General features: G+C 41.4%; 1 protein-coding gene across 2 annotated transcripts in view; it reads right to left on the reverse strand.

The window, feature by feature from the left end:
* Nucleotides 1-19,270, reverse strand: part of GSK3B (glycogen synthase kinase 3 beta) — a 66,270-nt gene that overhangs the window by 26,091 nt on the left and 20,909 nt on the right. For both annotated transcript variants that reach the window (XM_083719384.1, XM_083719385.1), the window contains exons 2-8: nt 17,425-17,618; nt 12,668-12,751; nt 11,361-11,471; nt 5,735-5,865; nt 3,894-4,000; nt 1,649-1,746; nt 4-99 (exon numbers count right to left, since the gene is read on the reverse strand). In XM_083719384.1, the coding sequence (XP_083575510.1) occupies nt 4-99; nt 1,649-1,746; nt 3,894-4,000; nt 5,735-5,865; nt 11,361-11,471; nt 12,668-12,751; nt 17,425-17,618 (821 nt within the window). The remainder of the gene's footprint in view (nt 1-3; nt 100-1,648; nt 1,747-3,893; nt 4,001-5,734; nt 5,866-11,360; nt 11,472-12,667; nt 12,752-17,424; nt 17,619-19,270) is intronic.

The raw sequence follows: 19,270 nt of genomic DNA on the forward strand, positions 1-19,270 counted from the left end.
CACCTTAGTCCATGGATGTGCCTTAATCTGGGGAAATTTAAATTCAGTGTAGTTTGGATTCATTTCTCTAATCTGTTCTCTTGTAGGGGTTCCAAGGACCTAGAAAATAGAAAACGTGGTCTATTAGCACCTTGAGACAATATAGCCATTGCAGCCAACATCTGTAGCACGCAGCACTTATAGAAAAAGGAATGGATGCAAAGAGGAACTGCACATCTAGAGATCTCTCCAACTGCGGCCAAGTTTACATTTTAATCACTGCCTGTATCTCTTACTATTCCCTGGAGTACCGATCACATAATTAATTCAAATGTATGTAGGACTATGCACCATAATTAACATTATGCAGACCATCTCTGAAGCACTTAGATAATTTTGTACAAAATGCACTTTAGATAAGCCAAGTGCTACCTTAAACATACTTTATTTTACTACCAACATAAACAAGAACCTTCATATGAGTATGTTCTATATAAGAAATGCCCTTTTTTCTCTCCTCATGGTGTGTGAGTGACGGATGATTTGTGTCCAGCTCCGTTAAAAAACATTGCCTTTGAGGGGATGCAGCCCTATCTGCAGCATCTGATGACAGCAACTCAATCGCAGAATGTATATTCTACAAGACCTATTCAGACCTGCATTTGCAAGCACAAAAGTTGTATAAGGAGCCAAAGCACACAGCATGTTCTACAATGTGGACATGTTAAGACTTAAAATTTTGCTGTCAAGAGAAGATGAACACTGAAGGACAACAGCTGTAGCAGAAACTCCTACAGAATGAATTTCATTGAATATACACCAAGAGATCTAAATGAAGAACTACACTGAATATGATGAACTGAACAAAATCTATTATTTTTGTCTGCATGAGAACGATATATCTGTGTGCATTTATAGAAGTTTGACCATTGAATTTTGTGGAGAATGATTTTGTTCTGTCAACTACAGATTGAAAACCACCTCTTGGCGCTGATATAAGCCGACCTAGTTTCACAACTTATCCTCTACGTTCCTCAATTCCAGGCATGCAATTCCTTTTGACAACTTCTCTGGCCCTGATATCTATCACACGTAAGTTACAGGGCTCTGTTTGTTGAAGCTGGATTGCGGGGATACACAACCAACTTAGAATTGGGTCAAAATACATTGAAGGAAACTTCTGAGTCACAGCAAATGCACCTGCCTCACAAATAAGCAGAAGATTTCCCTCCTTTCCATGGCTAGGGAAGACTACTTGCTACTGGATCATCTCACAATTAAGGAGCAATGAACATTGTGAGGGGTGTGGCGAGCAGGAATCATTATGTCTGGCCATTTGGTAGGGATTCCAATACGTATTTTTACACTTTTAGATACGTTTTCTGTTATATATTTATTACTTATTCAGGTTATTCATATCCTGCTTTTCATGGTAGAAAGATTCACAAAATGGGTTTCTTGCATTTCTAATGTAGTGAAGCGACTCTGAGTGTCCTATGTGCAGAAGGGGTAAAAATGACTTATTTACTTACCTGGAAAATAAAAGCCAGTATCATATTTACTTTTAAATAAAAGAAGGGTTTTATATAAACCAGAGTTACATTAAAATTACTATTATTTCATTTCCAATTTAAAATGATGCCCAAATAATAATAAAAACCCCTCATACCTTGATTATTTCCACCAACTGATCTACACCACTGTCGCCTGGAAAAATTGGTTGTCCTAGCAACAGCTCTGCCAATACACAGCCTGCAGACCAAACATCTGGGGGAGGGGGGAAGAAACACAGGAAGATATTGTGGGTTACATATATCCATTTTCTCTCACTCTCTCTATATATATGCACACACACACACATACACACACACACACACACACACACACACACACACACACAGTATAAATAGAAATAGAAACAGAACAGTAAGGCTTACTTTACCAGATAAGCATTTAGGCCGCTGCAGAGAAGCACCGACAACGTTCATACAAATGGTACCTTATATGAATCTGTACCAGGTCTAAACTTGCAAAGCAAAATTATATACAAAAGTAACTCAGTAAGACGGTGCCGGTGTTCTTTTCAGATTTTGCCAGTTTCCACACACCCCTCCTCTAATATGAAATTCATTCTATTCAATAGATATTTCCATTTGCATCTCCATGCTGCCGCTCACATTCCCACTCACTCCCATTTCAGACCTTGAGTCCTTGGCTCACCAGCTTCCTCTCAAACAACATCCCAATGCTCTTCCCTGGTAACTTCAACATGTGTGGTTCTTTTAAAAATGTGTTTTTAGTAACAAAATATTACTCAATATTACAGAGCCATTATTGGTTAGAGTGTTGGACTAGGACCTGGAAAACCACAGTTCAAATGCCCACACCATCAGGAAGCTCACTGGGTTACCTTGGGACAGGTACACACTCTCAGCCTAACCTGCCTCACAGGGTTTTTGTGAGAATAAAATCAGGGAGGAGAACTATGTATGTCACTTTGAGCTCCTTGGAGGAAAAGTGGAATATAAATGTAAAATAAATAAATAAAATGTTTATATATACAATGTAAAATTTAAATCTCAAAAGAGGAGGAAGGAACTGTGCATTCTGGCTTCTAGTTTACAAGGAAGGGCAAAGCAGCATAGCTCAAAGAAGACAACTGAACACTATTGTCTACACTATTTGCCACTATTGTGGCAAAGAAAGCCAAAGTCACTTTTTAGGCTGCAAGAAAAGAAGCCTAGTTTCCAGTATTTCAGAAAGAACAGTGCTGCTCTACCAATACTGACAAGATCACGTGCAGAGTACTCTGCGTCAGTCCCAGGTATAGGTTAGAAAAGCTGTCCCCAATCTGGTGCCTTCCAGATGTTTTGGACTACAACTCCCATCAGCCTCAGCTAGCAGTTAGAAGAATGATCCTGCTATTCTGGAAAGGGTTCAGGGAATGCTTGATGTGGCAAAGCTGAAAAGGATTCAGGAAACAGCAATGATAAGGCAATGGACTCATTAACTGGTACGATGCATTTTCAGGTGACCACATAAGCTGCCCATATCAGCTAGAAAACTGAAGATTTCACTTATGTAATAAATAGTGGGTGGATCATGGCTGACATTCCGCTTCTTATATTTCTGCTTGTTCTAGAGCTGTGGTAGAAATGTCTCATTTTAAATGCAAGATGGTAGCAAACTGGATTTATACTGAGAGACCCAGATTCAAATCCATGAAGGTCATTGGATAATTATGGACCAGCATCGCTATTTCTCAGTCTAATTACTTGGCAGCGTTGTTGCAAGGATAAGAACCGAGAGAGAAAGGCCGGCATGTGCATTGCCCTCAGCTCACTGGAGGACTGGCACGATTTGTAAAATATGCAATTAATCAATCCAATAATCTCTATGCCAGTCCAGGGTCTGATGCCATAAACTTCCCTGCAGCAGACTTTGGGTAACCTTTATGCCTTTTAGAGTTGGGCTGTCTCACTACAAAGCATAGCTTGCATCCTGCAGAAATAAACAAAGGTGGCATTGTGGATATGGCAAAAAAAAAAAAAAAGGATCAGAAAATGCCACGGTGTCACACAGAAATAGAGGTGGAAGGTCCTGAATGCTAGAATTTGCCTCAGCACCATTTAACAGGATGCTGAAAATATAGCAGATGAGAATCTTTTATCTTGATTTTCAGGTTGGTTTTATAATGGAACAGCATGGGTCACCTACAATTCATTGCAAATACTGGCTATCCATGTGAACTGTAGCTTTGGGGGGGATGGAAGCGCAGTGTTCCATAATAGCTCCTCAACAGGAAGATTTTAAGAAGGTTTGGTTGTTGTTGTATTTCAGGATAGTTGCGATTGTGTAGTCTACCATTCTGATCACATAAAACATAAATATTTTAAAAATAAATACACACATACCTATACTGGAGGTATAATCTGTAGCTCCAAAGATCAACTCTGGTGCCCTATAGTACCGAGAGCAGATATAAGAGACATTAGGCTCTCCACGAACAAGCTGTTTTGCACTAGACATGAGGAAAGAAAAAGGAAGACGTTATTTTTTAAAACAAAAACATGCAGTGCAATTAAACATACAAATGTTATTTTGCTTTAAGATGAATCTTCATTTGCAGCTCTTCACTACGTAGACCTCCTGTTACATAATACCTTTTCACTTTCCCAAAGTCTGGGAGAAGGCACAGATGTTTAGGATCAGGGGCAACAGAACCACAGGATCCGAACTACAGAAAAGGCCCAACATCTTTAACAACAGCATGACAGCTGTGTTATCAAAATATTCTGTCTCATTATGAATCTAATTCAGAAAAGGATACCACTGCTATCACATTCAACAGACAGAGAGAGTTAAGACATCATGAAACACATTAACTGTGTTTTAGCTTCCTGCTCTTTGCAATACAATGTACCACAAGGTACAATCTTGTCCCCAATGCTGTTTAAAGCTATATAAGGTCTATGGATGAAGTCCTTAGGAACTGGGGGCAAAGTGTCATCACTGCTCTACTTCGCCATAACACCTGAGTCACAAGGGGTTTTGCATGATCTGGGCCATTCCCTGGGTGCACTGCTGGACTGGATGAGGGCCAATAAACTGAGCTTAAACCTTGGAAACAAAGAGACACTCTGGGTTGGTAGTCCCCATGCCCACAAGACACATCACAGCTAGGCTACTGATGGGGACAGACCATCGCCAGAGCATAACTGCAGCGCTGAAAAGTCTGGAGCGCTCAAATGTACTGGCTGCCCGTACATTACCAGGCCAGGTTCAAGGTTTTTGTATTAATTTTAAAAACCCTTAAAATGCTTAGAGACTATTGTAGTTAAGAGGTATAGAAATTGTTCAAATAAAATAAAATAATGAATTCCCCAGACACTTAAATCATTAATTCTTCTATTGTCCTGTATTGAACTAGAAATGTCCTTATACTGTCAAGTCTTACAAATTTCATCTACTCCATTAGGCACTACAGTCCATCTAATGACCTGCTGGGGTCAAGAGGAGGGGTAGTCAAATGTTGCACTCCCAGCCGTGCCAATGAAGTGGCCCTGCAGAACTGCTCTTCCATCCTCTCCTGCAGCCTGTTAGTTAGTTAGTTAGTTTGATTTATTACGGCCATTGGCCCATATCTAAAACAATACATCAAAATTTATCCATAAACAATACAATGTAAACAGTTCCAAGTTAAAACACCCATATAAAACCAATTTTACTTCAATTAAGTAAACACTATACACAGTAAGCTCCCTCTATGTCAACCGCAATTCAAATCCCTCAGATTTTGACAGCCGCTGGAGAGAGACGACTGGCATCTGAGCAAAGCAGATATTGGCCCTGCATCCCTTCACTTCTATGCTGTAACAATAATGCCGCTGTGTAGTTTGCCTGTCTTTAAAATATTTACTTTCAGACAGATTTTCTTTGACCATATTTGCCACAAGAATAATGTATTTATTGCGACGAGACTTAATGTGTGGTACAAAATGGCCTAGCTGTTGCTTCACCATAAACTTCAATATACATACCTATCCGACATGACTCAGCCATGGAAAATTTAACGCAGAGGCAATCACGCACACTTTGCTCATTTCAAAAATTAAGTGTAATACTGTTATAGGTGGTAGCGGCCTTGTCATGCAAGCCAGAATAACCACAACTACTGAAATGGAGCTCAGGATAAACACTACTGTCCCCCCCCCCACTTTGTTCAACTGGACTAATTTTTGCCAGAGACACTTACCTTCCAAAATCACAAAGTTTTAGGACAGCTGTGTCGGGGTCCAGCAAAAGATTTTGTGGTTTTATATCCCGATGGCATATTCCAAAGGAATGGATATAGGCTAAACTTCGGAATAGTTGATACATGTATAACTGGAACATAAATAAGAGATTTTAAAATAAATATTATCTCCCATACTAAAACATGGCAAGAGGTTTAACATACTAACTTTTCTATAATGCTTGACAACTAAAAATATGGTTAAAATCAACACTTTGATGTAATGTCCAAACACTGTCCTTTTTTTGATAATAAATGTATTCTGTGTTTTATTTCTTTCTTTCACACTTGTCTTCCACTTCAGAATTCAAAGCAGCTTAATAATAGAAACGATCAAAACAGTAGCAGAATAAAAAACAGAAGTATAAAATTATTCTAAAATTATTAGAAAGATTAGACAATAGCAAATTTTAGTTCATCAGTTATTTTATCAATTAAACTAATTGACACTACTCCGTATCAAATCCAAAGAGGTTTAACACTTCCTCCTCATTTATAAAAATAGAGAAAAGCTGAATACTATTTCAAATTTTATGGAAACAAGTACTGTGGAAAGCTGAGAAAATATTTACATGCAATAAAAAAGAATGAAAATCGAAGGGAACAGGAAATACAAAAATATTTTTAAGACAGGCCCAGCTGACAATGGGGAGAATTAAAGAACAATTAGCTTGGTATCTATTATGAACAAGTTATATTTCAGATTCTATGGCAGCGTTTGATTTGCTCCCCCAGAGACAAGCTATGGCTGCAACTGAGTAATGTCATTGTTGATAAAAGACTGCTCCATCTTAGTCTCTGAAAAGAAGTCTACACAAAAGAGTCAGTTATTGGATGGTCAAACTCCAGAACAGGTAAAGAGTATTAAATACCTTGGGTTACTGTTCTATACAGTATTTCCTGGACCACATATAGACTCTATGATGTCCAGAAAGTGAATACAAGTGAGAGAGGCATTACGAAGGGTGAGCTCTCTTACACAATTAAGTTACAGAGCTCAGCTCTTTTAGGGAGTTCTACTGTGGTGATAGTCATCTGAGAACTGGGTCAAAATACATTAAAAACAACTTATTGGAGTCCCCACAAATACCCTGCCTCATTAATAGGAGGGGTCTTTCACTCTCTTCCAGAGCTATGGGACAATATTTCTTACCAATTAGACTTATTAGTTGTTTGTTACCTGTGGAGACACAGGGAAGAAAAGCCGTTTGGCTCAAGCCACACCAAGAGCATCCAAAGATCTCCAAGGAGAGTTGCATACTCTATTTTTGCAGTTAGCAAATGGGAAGGAGACTGGGGACTAAACCAGGGACCTAAAATGATCTAAATCCATCCCCTTTTCAAATTCCTAACTTATTCTCTGATTTTTATTTTATCTGTCCTAAATGTGAAACAGGGGTGCAAGATCTACTACCATTAAAATATAAGAGAGAAATGAAAGAGGTAGGTATACAATAAGCTTGTTTAAGTTACAGATAGGTAGCCGTGTTGGTCTGCCATAGTCAAAACAAAATAAAAAAATTCCTTCCAGTAGCACCTTAAAGACCAACTAAGTTAGTTCTTGGTATGAGCTTTCGTGTGCATGAACACTTCTTCAGATACACAGAAGAAGAAGTGTGCATGCACACGAAAGCTCATACCAAGAACTAACTTAGTTGGTCTTTAAGGTGCTACTGGAAGGAATTTTTTTATTTTGTTTTAAGCTTGTTTAAGTTTTTCTCAAATCCATAATTGCAACTTCTGAACTCTAAGGAACCATTCCATTCTGATATTTAAATTTATATTTTATTTGTATTTATATTATATTTATGTTGTATTTAAATCCTGATATTTGAATTTAAATTTCACCTACTAATGGGTGGCTTCAATTATTCTCACACAGAGGATAATTCCAGGCATGACAAAGAGGTAAAATGTCTAAATATCCTTAAAAACTGTGCCATAGATTAGCTGGTCATGGAACCAACCAGAGGGAAGTCAGCCCTGAACTTAATTTTAAGTGGCACGCAGACACACAGAAGTTAGTGCAAGCTGTGCTTTTGAAACCGGCCAGGAAAAGTGACCACAGTACAAACAAATTCAACATATATGTAAGTGGACAACTGCCAAGAAAATCAAACACAGTCACGTTTAACTCCAGAAATGGAAACTTCCTCTTTTAGCAAAAGAAATTTAAGCAGACAACAAAGGATACATAAATAAAATAAAAGACTGAGCAGTACGTTGCTAAAAATAGAATAAACAACAACAAAAATCTTTAAATACATGAGTACCAGGAGACTGGCCAGGGAGCCGGCTGGATCATAGGATGAAAAGAGTTAAAGTTGTGCAAAAGGAGGAGAAACAGACTGAGAAAGAAACTGAATGACTTATCTGCATCTGTCTTTACAATGGAAGATAAAGGGAGACTCCATACACCTGAACTTTTGAAGAAACTGAGGAACTAAGGCAAATTGTAGAGACAAGGGACCAAGTTCTTGTACTCCTGGCCAATGAGCCAAGCCATGCATACCTGTTAAACAGCTGATGCCACTGGGTGATGGGCAGGGTTCAATTCTGCTGAGTACTGCTTTGCCAGCATGTTCTCTGTGGGCAATATGTTGGCAAAGAAGAGCCTTTCCCCCAAACCCGCGAGTCAACCTGACAGGTGGGTGGTACCTATCTAGCCTGCTGAGCCAAAAGGGTCCCCCATCCCTCTTATAGGCCTTACCAACAAAGTAAAAACAATCATAACATATTGTCTTGTCAACCCTTGTGCTGAAGTCTTGCCTGTGGGTTTCCCACAGGCCTCTGGTTGGCCACTATGAGAACAGGATACTGGACTAGGTGAGCCGTTGGCCTGATCCTGCAGGCTCTTCTTATGTCACCAAGTCCAGATGGCATCCACCTGAGAGCATTTAAGAACTCAAATGTGGAATCGCTTATCTGACATTGTCTGACATTTAGAAGACATCTGACGGCAGCCCTGTTCAAGGAAGTTCCTAATGTGTGGCATTTTAATGTATTTTTTATCTTTTATCATCATCATCATCATCATCATCATCATCTTGCTTTACCTTTTTTTATTAACATAAAATAAAAATGCAAACAAACAAGAGGTGGGTCCTTCTGCATTATTGTTACATTACACCACATTTCTAATATAACAGCTTTGTTTTATTACTGGAATGGCTCATAAGAAGGGGACAATAGAACAGAGTATGTTACAATAAAAAGATCTATGGATTTTGCTGGTTTTTAATCTAACTCTTTCTGTTCTACTATCTATACATAATCCACACCCTTTAAACACACTGAGGATCGGGGGTGGTGGTGGTGGCAGCCGTGTCTTTCTCCAGTTTGTTCACCTGTGTTAGACTACTTACTAAATTTGAAGCAATTTTATTACATCTGGGTCATTGGGGCAGAGGACTGGAATCTGCTCTTTTAGGGAACTGCCCAGGGAAAAGGTGAAGGCTATGAAGCCTCAGTCCTAGCAGACAGGAAGGCCAAGTGAGGAGTAGGCTGCATTAATCCAGCTTCTGAACTAAGAACCGTGTTCTTGTAAGAGTTACAGGCAACAGTCACGCTAATGGTGTGCTATTACAGACGCAAGTGCTAAAGATATTTAATAATAATAATAATAATAATAATAATAATAATAATGGGCGGCTTCCAAAAAAAAATATATTAAAATACTCTAATACATCAAACATTAAAAGCTTCCCTGAACAGGGCTGCCTTCAGATGTCTCCTAAAAGTCTGGTAGTTGTTGTTCTCTTTGACATCTGGTGGGAGGGCGTTCCACAGGGAGGGCGCCACTACCAAGAAGGCCCTCTGCCTGGTTCCCTGTAACTTGGCTTCTCGCAATGAGGGAACCGCCAGAAGGCCCTCGGAGCTGGACCTCAGTGTCCAGGTAGAACGATGGGGGTGGAGACGCTAATTTCAATTAATTTATTGTCCAAACACATGCCAGGACATGTCAAGCAGAAGCTATTCATCAGAAGAGAATCAACAAAGCTATTCCTGCTCAATATCTAAAATAGTCCTTGTCGTTTTTGGTTTTTTTATCAGTACTTCCAAGATATTGCAAGAATCAGCCTTTCTAGTTTTTTGGCACTTTGCTATATAAGCTGGAAACCCATTGGAAACGGCAAATGGAAGCCATTTTGGAATATGGGTTGTATAACTATATAAGTAATAAAATTGTAAGGATGTCATCATGCTGCAGTTCATGGGGCCACCACTGGGTAGTGCTGCAACTACAGCATGATGACCAACTAGACCAGTGGTGTCAAAGCTTTTTTCAAAGAGGGCCAGATTTGATGAAGTGAAGGGCCATGAAGGCTGACCAAAGTTGTTAACCTTTTTTATTATTTTACCCCAGGAAAAACTGCCACAGGGGCCAGATTGAACCGACCGACCGGACGGATTAGGCCCCCGAAACGGACTTTGGACATGCCTGAACTAGACTCTCAAAGCTACTGGGCCATCACAGCAGCTCGGAGGCAGAGGAGGAAGACAGAGGCAGGACATCCCTGGCCCAGGCCAATGAGGGTATCGGCATGCCAGACAAGTAGACTGGTTAAGCCAGCCTTCAGCTTCACAACTGCAGCAGACTGAGATGGAAAAGGGAGAGCAGCCCTGCACCGCTCCTTTCGGATTGGAGTTTGAAAGAATCAGTGTTGGGCTTAATTTTCCAACCTTCCCATACACCCTTTGTTGCTGCCACTGCTTGCAAAATTAAGGGGAACAAAGGAGATAAATGCTATGCTTTTAATAGGTTATGTTATATTCTGGATTATGTTATGTTCTAATAGACTATGTCTGAATAGGATGAGAGTGTTGGAGATACGTGCGAATGTGTATGTGAATCCGGTCTCGGATGTTTGATCTTCGTTGTTGTGTATACTGTGTATATACGGACAATGACAATAAATTTCTATTTGCTAAAGTCTCCTCTTCCCTCCCCAACATGGCTGCCGCCGCCACAGCTGTTGCTGTGATAAAGAGAAGTTTGTATTTTAAAATGCAGCAAGGGGGGGGGGGGACGAATACATAAAAGTTTGGTAAGGTGTATAGGGAGGGGGAAAGGGTTGGCAGGTGGGAGATGGGCTGGAAAGCAGGGGCAGTAACCCCTAGCAACCTAACAGAATCATAGAATTGTAGAGTTGGAAAGGACCAGAAGGGTCATCTAGCCCAACCGTCTGCATAAATAAAAACATACGCGTATCATCTGTACACTTCCCTCACCATGTGCAATAGCCCTTGAAAAAAGTATTCTATGAAATCTCATGTAGATACGACAGCATGTCTAAATCAACCCTCACTCAGACAAGCCTGCGCTTCCTTTCAAGAAGAGGGCAGTCGTATGGTACGCCTGAGCTTCCCCTTTGCAGTAGCAGCGCTCTCCCCAACCAAGCGTCTCCATTGCCAAGGAGCTCTCCAAAGCAACACTGCACAATGTGCAAGAGGCCGCCATTAGAAAGAAACAAAGGGCATTAGCAGACCCATTTCTACCAGCGAACATCTAAACCTGGTTGCTGCCCTACGTCTGATGTAACAACCAAGCAACCAACCATCTGGGTTATCGTTTCATTTTACCTACCTTCACAAATATCATCGGGAGTGTCTGCTTGGCCCGACTATAATGCCTGGCAACTCTGTATACTGTTTCAGGAACATAGTCCAGAACCAAATTAAGGTATACCTCATCTTTCTGGAAATGGGAAAAAGGAAAAAGACAGGGATGAAAGAAGAAAGATTATATGAAACCAGAAGTATGTTGTTGTTTTTTATGGCGCTTTTTACAGGAGGGCAACCATATATTTTTTTCACACAATCTTGTTTACATCCATAGACTATATACCAGTAAATACATTAGCTTTTGTAGCACAAGACAACCATGTCTGTAAATGCCATATCATGCTGATTACATTTTTTCAGTGCAAATGAGGCGAGGCAAGTAGTAGGATTCCTTTGACCCATATTTCAGCCCCTTGAAAAAGGTATTAATCTGTTTAAAAGGAACTGTATTTAAAACATATGCAAGTATATGGTGACATGGTATCTTCAAGTACTAGTAACAGATTGAAGGGCAGGCTTTCTGGACGATGTGTTTATGAGAACTAGGTACCATGAAGCATGGCATGGGAAGACTGGAAAGAAGAAACCAATAAATTTAGAAACTGCAAAATGTGTCCTAAATGAGGCACTTGGTTGTAACAGTTCCTTCCCAATGAGTGCCATTTGCAATTATATTTTGCACATTTGAGATTTTACAGGGTACAGTTGAAATACTGCCTCTGTAGGCCTATGTGTTCCAAATGATCAGCATGTAGTAGCAGAAGGCAGGGTGGGGCACTGGTGCTCTAGCCTCCGATGTCACTGTTGCCTACTGGGAGGGTGAGAGGGAGGGGACATGCAGTGGCAAAGATGGCGTGGAGCAAACGCACTGGCAGAAGTGGTGGGTTGCCTTTGCTGGGCCTGTCTTGCTCCCCCCCCGCCCCCCCTGCGTCCCAGTATGCAGCAATGATGTGGGCAACCAAAGATCAGATGAGCACTACTGCCCCACCCTGCCACATGCTACAGCTCCTGACCAGAGTCTCTCTAACCAATTATTCATCTGATTTAGCTTCTCTCTATCTTTCTCTTACTCTCTTTATAAAAGATTCTATTAATGTGGTCCAGAAGAGGGTGCTGAAGATGCCAGCTCAAGTTCTCATTAAATTACTCCTCCTTGCCACTGTTGGGTCACTCCTCCACCTTCTGACTTTTGGAGGATGGTGACAAGAATGAGGAGGAGGAGGATGCACAGCTGCCTGAAGTTTGCCAGCAACTGCTGATTCCACTACTCAGCTGCTACCATCTCACAAACCCAAATGATTTGCTTCCTGCGCGCCTCTCAAAACGTACCTTCTCTCCACTGGAGTAAAAGAAATAGCGCAATCTGACAATGTTACAATGATCGAGCTTTCTCATGATTTGAAGCTCTCGATTCTGAAAAAGAGAATAATATTTGGCAGATATTACAAAGGCACACAATCTTTGCATTAATTAATTTATATACTGCTCACTTGTCAAACTGGCTTCTAAATGGTTTGCAAGAATACAGCCAAGTATAAAAATATATTATTAATATTAACAGTAATATAATTTTATCGAAACATTTAGAATGCTACATTTTAAGACAATTAAAACAGAGTAACAGTTAAAACAGAAATTACAACAAATAGATCAAGCCAGGAATTGAGGGTAATGCTTCTCTAAACAGGTGGGTCTTCCCGAGTCCGCAGTATGCCAGTGAAGCTCCTCATATTTCAGCAGGGAGATTAATTTCATACGTAAGAGTTTAAACTCATTTGTTTTGTTATAAATTATCTCTCATTAAAACACAATCGTTTATTTACAATATTTATATACTTCCCAATAACCAAGTTTTTCTGGACAGTTAACTGTAAAAACCGAAAACTTCAAGAAGTAAAATATAAACATGAAAAATGAGACAGAACCAAACAGAATATTACATTAGTGCAAAGAATTTTAAACACACTAAAATAATTAAGACTAAATGGTCTGGGGAACTGAAATGGTATTTGTCTGGCACTGAACAGACCCCCCAAGTAAGTGTCAAGTGATCATATCGGATGAAGGCATTCCACAACTGGGGTGTGACTACTAAAAAGGAATTCTTTCTAGTAATGCCCACTGCACTCCATTTGTCAAACTACGTTAGTATGTGGAAGGCATGAAGAAAGGATTCAAGAACATTTCAGCATGGCTAACCTATATTTTGCTTTTCAGAAAAGCTTATGAATTTTAGACAGTGTCACACACCATTGTGCATAATTCATCTAATTTTGCACTTTAATTCACTACAGAAATAAGGCTACACCTGAAACTAGCATTGACTCTGGGACAGTAAAACTCAGTCTACAATCTCTGTCATTCTCTAGTTCAGGGCTCTACCACTGTGGGGGGCCTGAGGGCACATTTGAAAATCTAAGGAAAGTTTGCAACAGTGAAGCACCAATTTTACAGAAAAGACTGGTGTACTCAGGGACCCCCACCACCATCACAGAAAAAAATACAACAGGCCAAATCCATGGAACAAGCGAACAACCCCAACCAAAACACACAAATAAAATTTAAAAACTGAAGGGGCACAAGGCTTTGGTGGGCACCATGATACCTTTGAGTATCTATCTAGGGACCCCAGCTTTAGTTTGGGGGAAGATAGGCAAGTCAAAGCTATTCCTAAAGCCTTAAAGCCCAGCATTAGAGGACTCTTTCCTGCTCCAAAGCAATATCCTTACTTCCAAATTCAAAAGCAAAAAGGTGTCTCTTGACATAAAAAGATTACCTGTTACTTATTTTTCAGGCTGTTTCTCTGCACCAGCTCATCCTTCCATTTCAGAGACCTATTACTCTCTCTTAGCCCATTTAAACTAGTTATGGCTAATTAACATTTCAGACGGTTAAAAAAGAAGTACCGTATTTTTCGTCCCATAGGACGCTCCGTCCCATAGGACGCACCTACTTTTTTTGGGGGGGGAAATAAAGGAAAAAAATGTTTCCTTTATTTTCCCCCCCAAAACCAGGTTGGGGAACAGTGGGATGGCGGTGCTGCGTCTCCCCGCTGTCCCCCGAGCTTGTGGGGCTGGCCCATGTCTGCCCGGCGCGAGGGGTGCTCTGCTTCAGGGCGCCCCGCGTGTCGGGCGGCAGGCTACAGTCCGCAGCATGGGGAACCCTCTGTTTCAGGGCGCCCCACGCGCCCCCTGGGTGCGCAAGGCTTGCCAACACCAGCGCGGAGCATGGGGCGTCCTCCGAAGGGCGCCCCGTGCTCCGCGCTGCCAGCTGCCGCCCGCAAGCCTTGCGCTCTCGGGGGGAGATCCCCCGGGTGCGCAAGGCTGGCCAACACCAGCGCGGAGCACGGGGCGTCCTACCTCCATTTATAAAAAATATTCATATGTGTTTGGTAGACAATCAAATGGACACAACTAAGTCAATTCCAATTAAAGCAAGCTGGTTCCTCAATATCTTCTTGGTACTCCATGCAACAACACATTTACTTGAGTCTGCATGTACGCTGGTCATCAGATGAAACTTTCGGAACCCATATTAGAGAGCCAGAATAGTAAAATAGCTATTAGACTGTTCATTTAGGCCTCAGGAGAACCTAGGTTTAAATCCCTGCTTAACTATGAAGGTAGCTCAGTAGCTTTGAACAAGTCATTATCATGCAGATTAGCCTACTTCACATGGCTGTACAAGGATAAAATGAGAATAATTCCATGTATCCCACTTCCCTGATCTCTTGCAACAAATAATTTTCAAATCCACTTCAGGGCCAAATTACATGTAACATTAAACACATCTTTCTATCTAGCCTACAGGATTGGTTTTTTAAACGCAAACTTCAAAGCCAAGGAAGGCTGATAATTAACAGGATCAGAGCAGAAACCAAGAAGGGATTTCCTCCTCTGTTGCAGTTCCAAAGAAAACATCTCTCCTGAACCTGGTACCGTATTTTTCATTCCATAAGACACACCTGACCATAAGATGCACCTAGTTTTTAGAGGAGGAAAACATGAAAAAAATAATATTCTGAGTGAACAGTGGATGCGTGATTTTTGTGGTTCATGCTGTGGCCACAGACATGATATGTGATCTGATGGTGAATTTGGGGTGACCCAATGCAAAAATCCTGAGAATCCATCTGGATCCATGCTTTGTAACCACATTTTTGCACCACTGTGGCCCCATGAAACAGTGGATGCAGGGGTTTTTTGGTGCAGGCTGTAGCCATGGACATGATATGTGATCTGATAGTGAATTTGAGGTGACCCAATGCAAAAATCCCGAGGATCCACGAGCTTTTACCTCCCCCCCTCCCAGGCAGCCTCCTTTATCGCTAACATCCCTTATCTCCCTTGTGATCGCTTGCCGATCAGCTGCTCAGTGGCTTTGTTTCAACACCCCCTTCCCTCTTGTTTGCTTTAGCATCTCTTCCTTAGCTGGAGCAGTTTTTTGCTCCTCCTTTTCTTCTAATTTCTCTCCTCATTGCTTGTTTTAGTATTCCTGTCTCCTCTCCTTGCAAGTTTGAGGTCTTTACGCCCCACCCCCTGGCAACCTCCTTTACCTGTAGCCTTATCTCCCTCCTGATCGCTTGCCGATCAGCTGCTCAGCAGCTTCCTTTCAACACCCCCTTCCCTCTTTAAAAAAAAAAAAAAAGCAAGACCTGCTTTTCGCCCCTGGGCAATGCGGCTCCAGGGAACACACATTCGCTCCATAAGACGCACAGGCATTTCCCCATACTTTTTAGGAGGGAAAAAGTGTGTCTTGTGGAGCGAAAAATATGGTATTTGCTTTGGAGTTTGTTGGGTCAAGCAAGGAGAGGAGGCAGACCTCAAAACCCTCCACAATAAAACCCTACACCATCCCACAATAAAATACAAAACAGTCTATTCTTGCTTGGAGTTAATTTTAATTTTGATTGCTCATATTACATCGCAGAGCCTGATTCCCCCTCCCCCCACTGAATCTTTTTGTCCCTCCTTTACTTCAGGAAGTGACCAAGACTCTTCCAGACCCCGCACACCAATGAAGCTTATTTTCTAATAAGTGAAGGGGTAAGGACATAGTGAATCCCAAACTTTGGTCTTCTGTTTGTAGGTGTTTCAGTTGTCCAGGTCCTTACTTCTGTCACTCAGGATGCCTGGGGAAAGCACTGAGCTGTAAGCTAAAGCCCAGGTTCCCTTTGTCCCTTCACACTCTGTTGGCCAGTTAATAGCTGGTTCCGATCCCTTTCTAAGGACCAGGTGAGCTATAAGGGGTCAGGAACTTTGACTGAAACCATCTTTTTCTTGCCCCTTCCCTGTGCAGCAGTATCACCAGAAATTTAAATGCCTCCGTGTTGCTTCACTCTGCCTCATGGGGTTCATCCCTGTTATTGACTTGGATGGAGGCTGATCTGCTCAGCAGAGGTGTACTGCACCAGCTGTGTGGTTCATAAGCAGTTGAGTGACTCAGCTGCTTCTATGTAAAGCCAGATTCTCATCTATCCCTGGGAAGCAGTGACAGGGGTAAATCTCCCACTGGCTCAATGTATTATTACTTGGTAGTTGGTCTGAAGGCTGGCATAAGGAACTGGCATAGTGAGGGAGCTGTTGAGTCCTTTAGCCACTGCTGATCAGAGATGCTAGAGCAATCTCCAATTTCTCGATGGGAGAAGTGTCGGGTGGCAACAGATAAAAGGACTGGGCACAATAGAATCACATTCTGCTGGTTCATCCAGACACCCTCCCAGCAGGAAATAGACTGCCCCAGGGGAAATCTCCAACTACCCAGGGGTGAGCATGCCGAAAGGAAGCAGTGCAACCTTAATATATTGGGAAAATTTGAAGTTTTAAAAATGAAATGACTAAAAAAGTAGTTTTCTTTCCACCTGATTTTTGAGATGTCATCACATCACTACAAGGTCAAAAGAAATGCATTACAGTTCAAAGGCAGAATTTCCAGCTTCCTTCCTATATATCCTGCACAAAAATACAATCATAAGACTACAGTGTCAATGCTCACAATATACTCCCTAGGGAAACATCATTCATCAAGGACTGACTCATAAGAACAGAATAAATAGTAGCATGAAGGTTCTTAACTTTTCTTCTTACCTTAAACCTCTTGTCTTGCAGAACTTTCTTAATGGCAACCAGTTCTCCTGAATCACAGAGTTTGGCTTGATATACAACACCAAAAGATCCATTTCCAATCACTTTGGTGTCTGTGTAACTGACTTCTTGGGGCCTGTCTGGACCCTGTCCAGGAGTTGCTACCACTGTGGTCACTTTGCTGCCATCTTTGTCTCCTGGAATATACAAAAAGTGAGACAGTTAATATGGAAAAATCTATTACAAAAGAAAATATCACACAAGGTATATGTCCATATAGAAAACTGTGTTATGAGAGATAGCTTTTTTCCTTATAAAAAAAGAGTATTCCAACTATTTATTTGTTCCACAATATATATATTTTATTTTTGCAGTTTTCTATTTTCATAAGATGGAGAAATATAAGCTGACATATTTATTATTGCTTATACTGTTCCAAATCCCAAAGAAGGGCAGTGCCAAAGAATGCTCCAACTACCGCACAATTGCACTCATTTCACACGCTAGCAAGGTTATGCTTAAAATTCTACAAGGAAGGCTCAAGCAGTATGTGGACCGAGAACTCCCAGAAGTGCAAGCTGGATTTAGAAGAGGCAGAGGAACCAGAGACCAAATTGCAAACATGCGCTGGATTATGGAGAAAGCTAGAGAGTTCCAGAAAGACATCTACTTCTGCTTCATTGACTATGCAAAAGCCTTTGACTGTGTCGACCACAGCAAACTATGGCAAGTTCTTAAAGAAATGGGAGTGCCAGATCACCTCATCTGTCTCCTGAGAAATCTCTATGTGGGACAAGAAGCTACAGTTAGAACTGGATATGGAACAACTGATTGGTTCAAAATTGGGAAAGGAGTACGACAAGGCTGTATTTTGTCTCCCTGCTTATTTAACTTATATGCAGAATTCATCATGCGAAAGGCTGGGCTGGATGACTCCCTAGCCAGAATTAAGATCGCCGGAAGAAATATCAACAACCTCAGATATGCAGATGACACAACCTTGATGGCAGAAAGTGAGGAGGAATTAAAGAACCTTTTAATGAGGGTGAAAGAGGAGAGCGCAAAATATGGTCTGAAACTTAACATCAAAAAAACGAAGATCATGGCCACTGGTCCCATCACCTCCTGGCAAATAGAAGGGGAAGAAATGGAGGTAGTGAGAGATTTTACTTTCTTGGGCTCCATGATCACTGCAGATGGTGACAGCAGCCACGAAATTAAAAGACACCTGCTTCTTGGGAGAAGGGCAATGACAGGCCTAGACAGCATCTTGAGAAGTAGAGACATCACCTTGCCAACAAAGGTTCGCATAGTTAAAGCTATGGTTTTCCCAGTAGTGATGTATGGAAGTGAGAGCTGGACCATAAAGAAGACCGATCGCCGAAGAATTGATGCTTTTGAATTCTGGTGCTGGAGGAGACTCTGGAGAGTCCCATGGACTGCAAGAAGATCTAACCTCTCCATTCTGAAGGAAATCAGCCCTGAGTGCGCACTGGAAGGACAGATCCTGAAGCTGAGGCTCCAAGACTTTGGCCACCTCGTGAGAAGAGAAGACTCCCTGGAGAAGACCCTTGGGAAAGATGGAGGGCACAAGGAGAAGGGGGCGACAGAGGACAAGATGGTTGGATAGTGTTTTCGAGGTTACCAGCATGAGTTTGACCAAACTGCGGGAGGCAGTGGAGGACAGAGGTGCCTGGCGTTCTCTGGTCCATGGGGTCACGAAGAGTCGGACACAACTAAACGACTAAACAAGAACAACAAATACTGTTCCAATGAATATTGATCTACTGATTTTGCTGAAACTACTGCAATAAATCTTGACTATCTGGCTAAAACCTGTAAAGTGCTA

This window comes from Podarcis gaigeae, assembly GCF_964106915.1.
Source record: "Podarcis gaigeae genome assembly, chromosome: 17".
Classification (NCBI taxonomy): Eukaryota; Metazoa; Chordata; class Lepidosauria; order Squamata; family Lacertidae; genus Podarcis; species Podarcis gaigeae.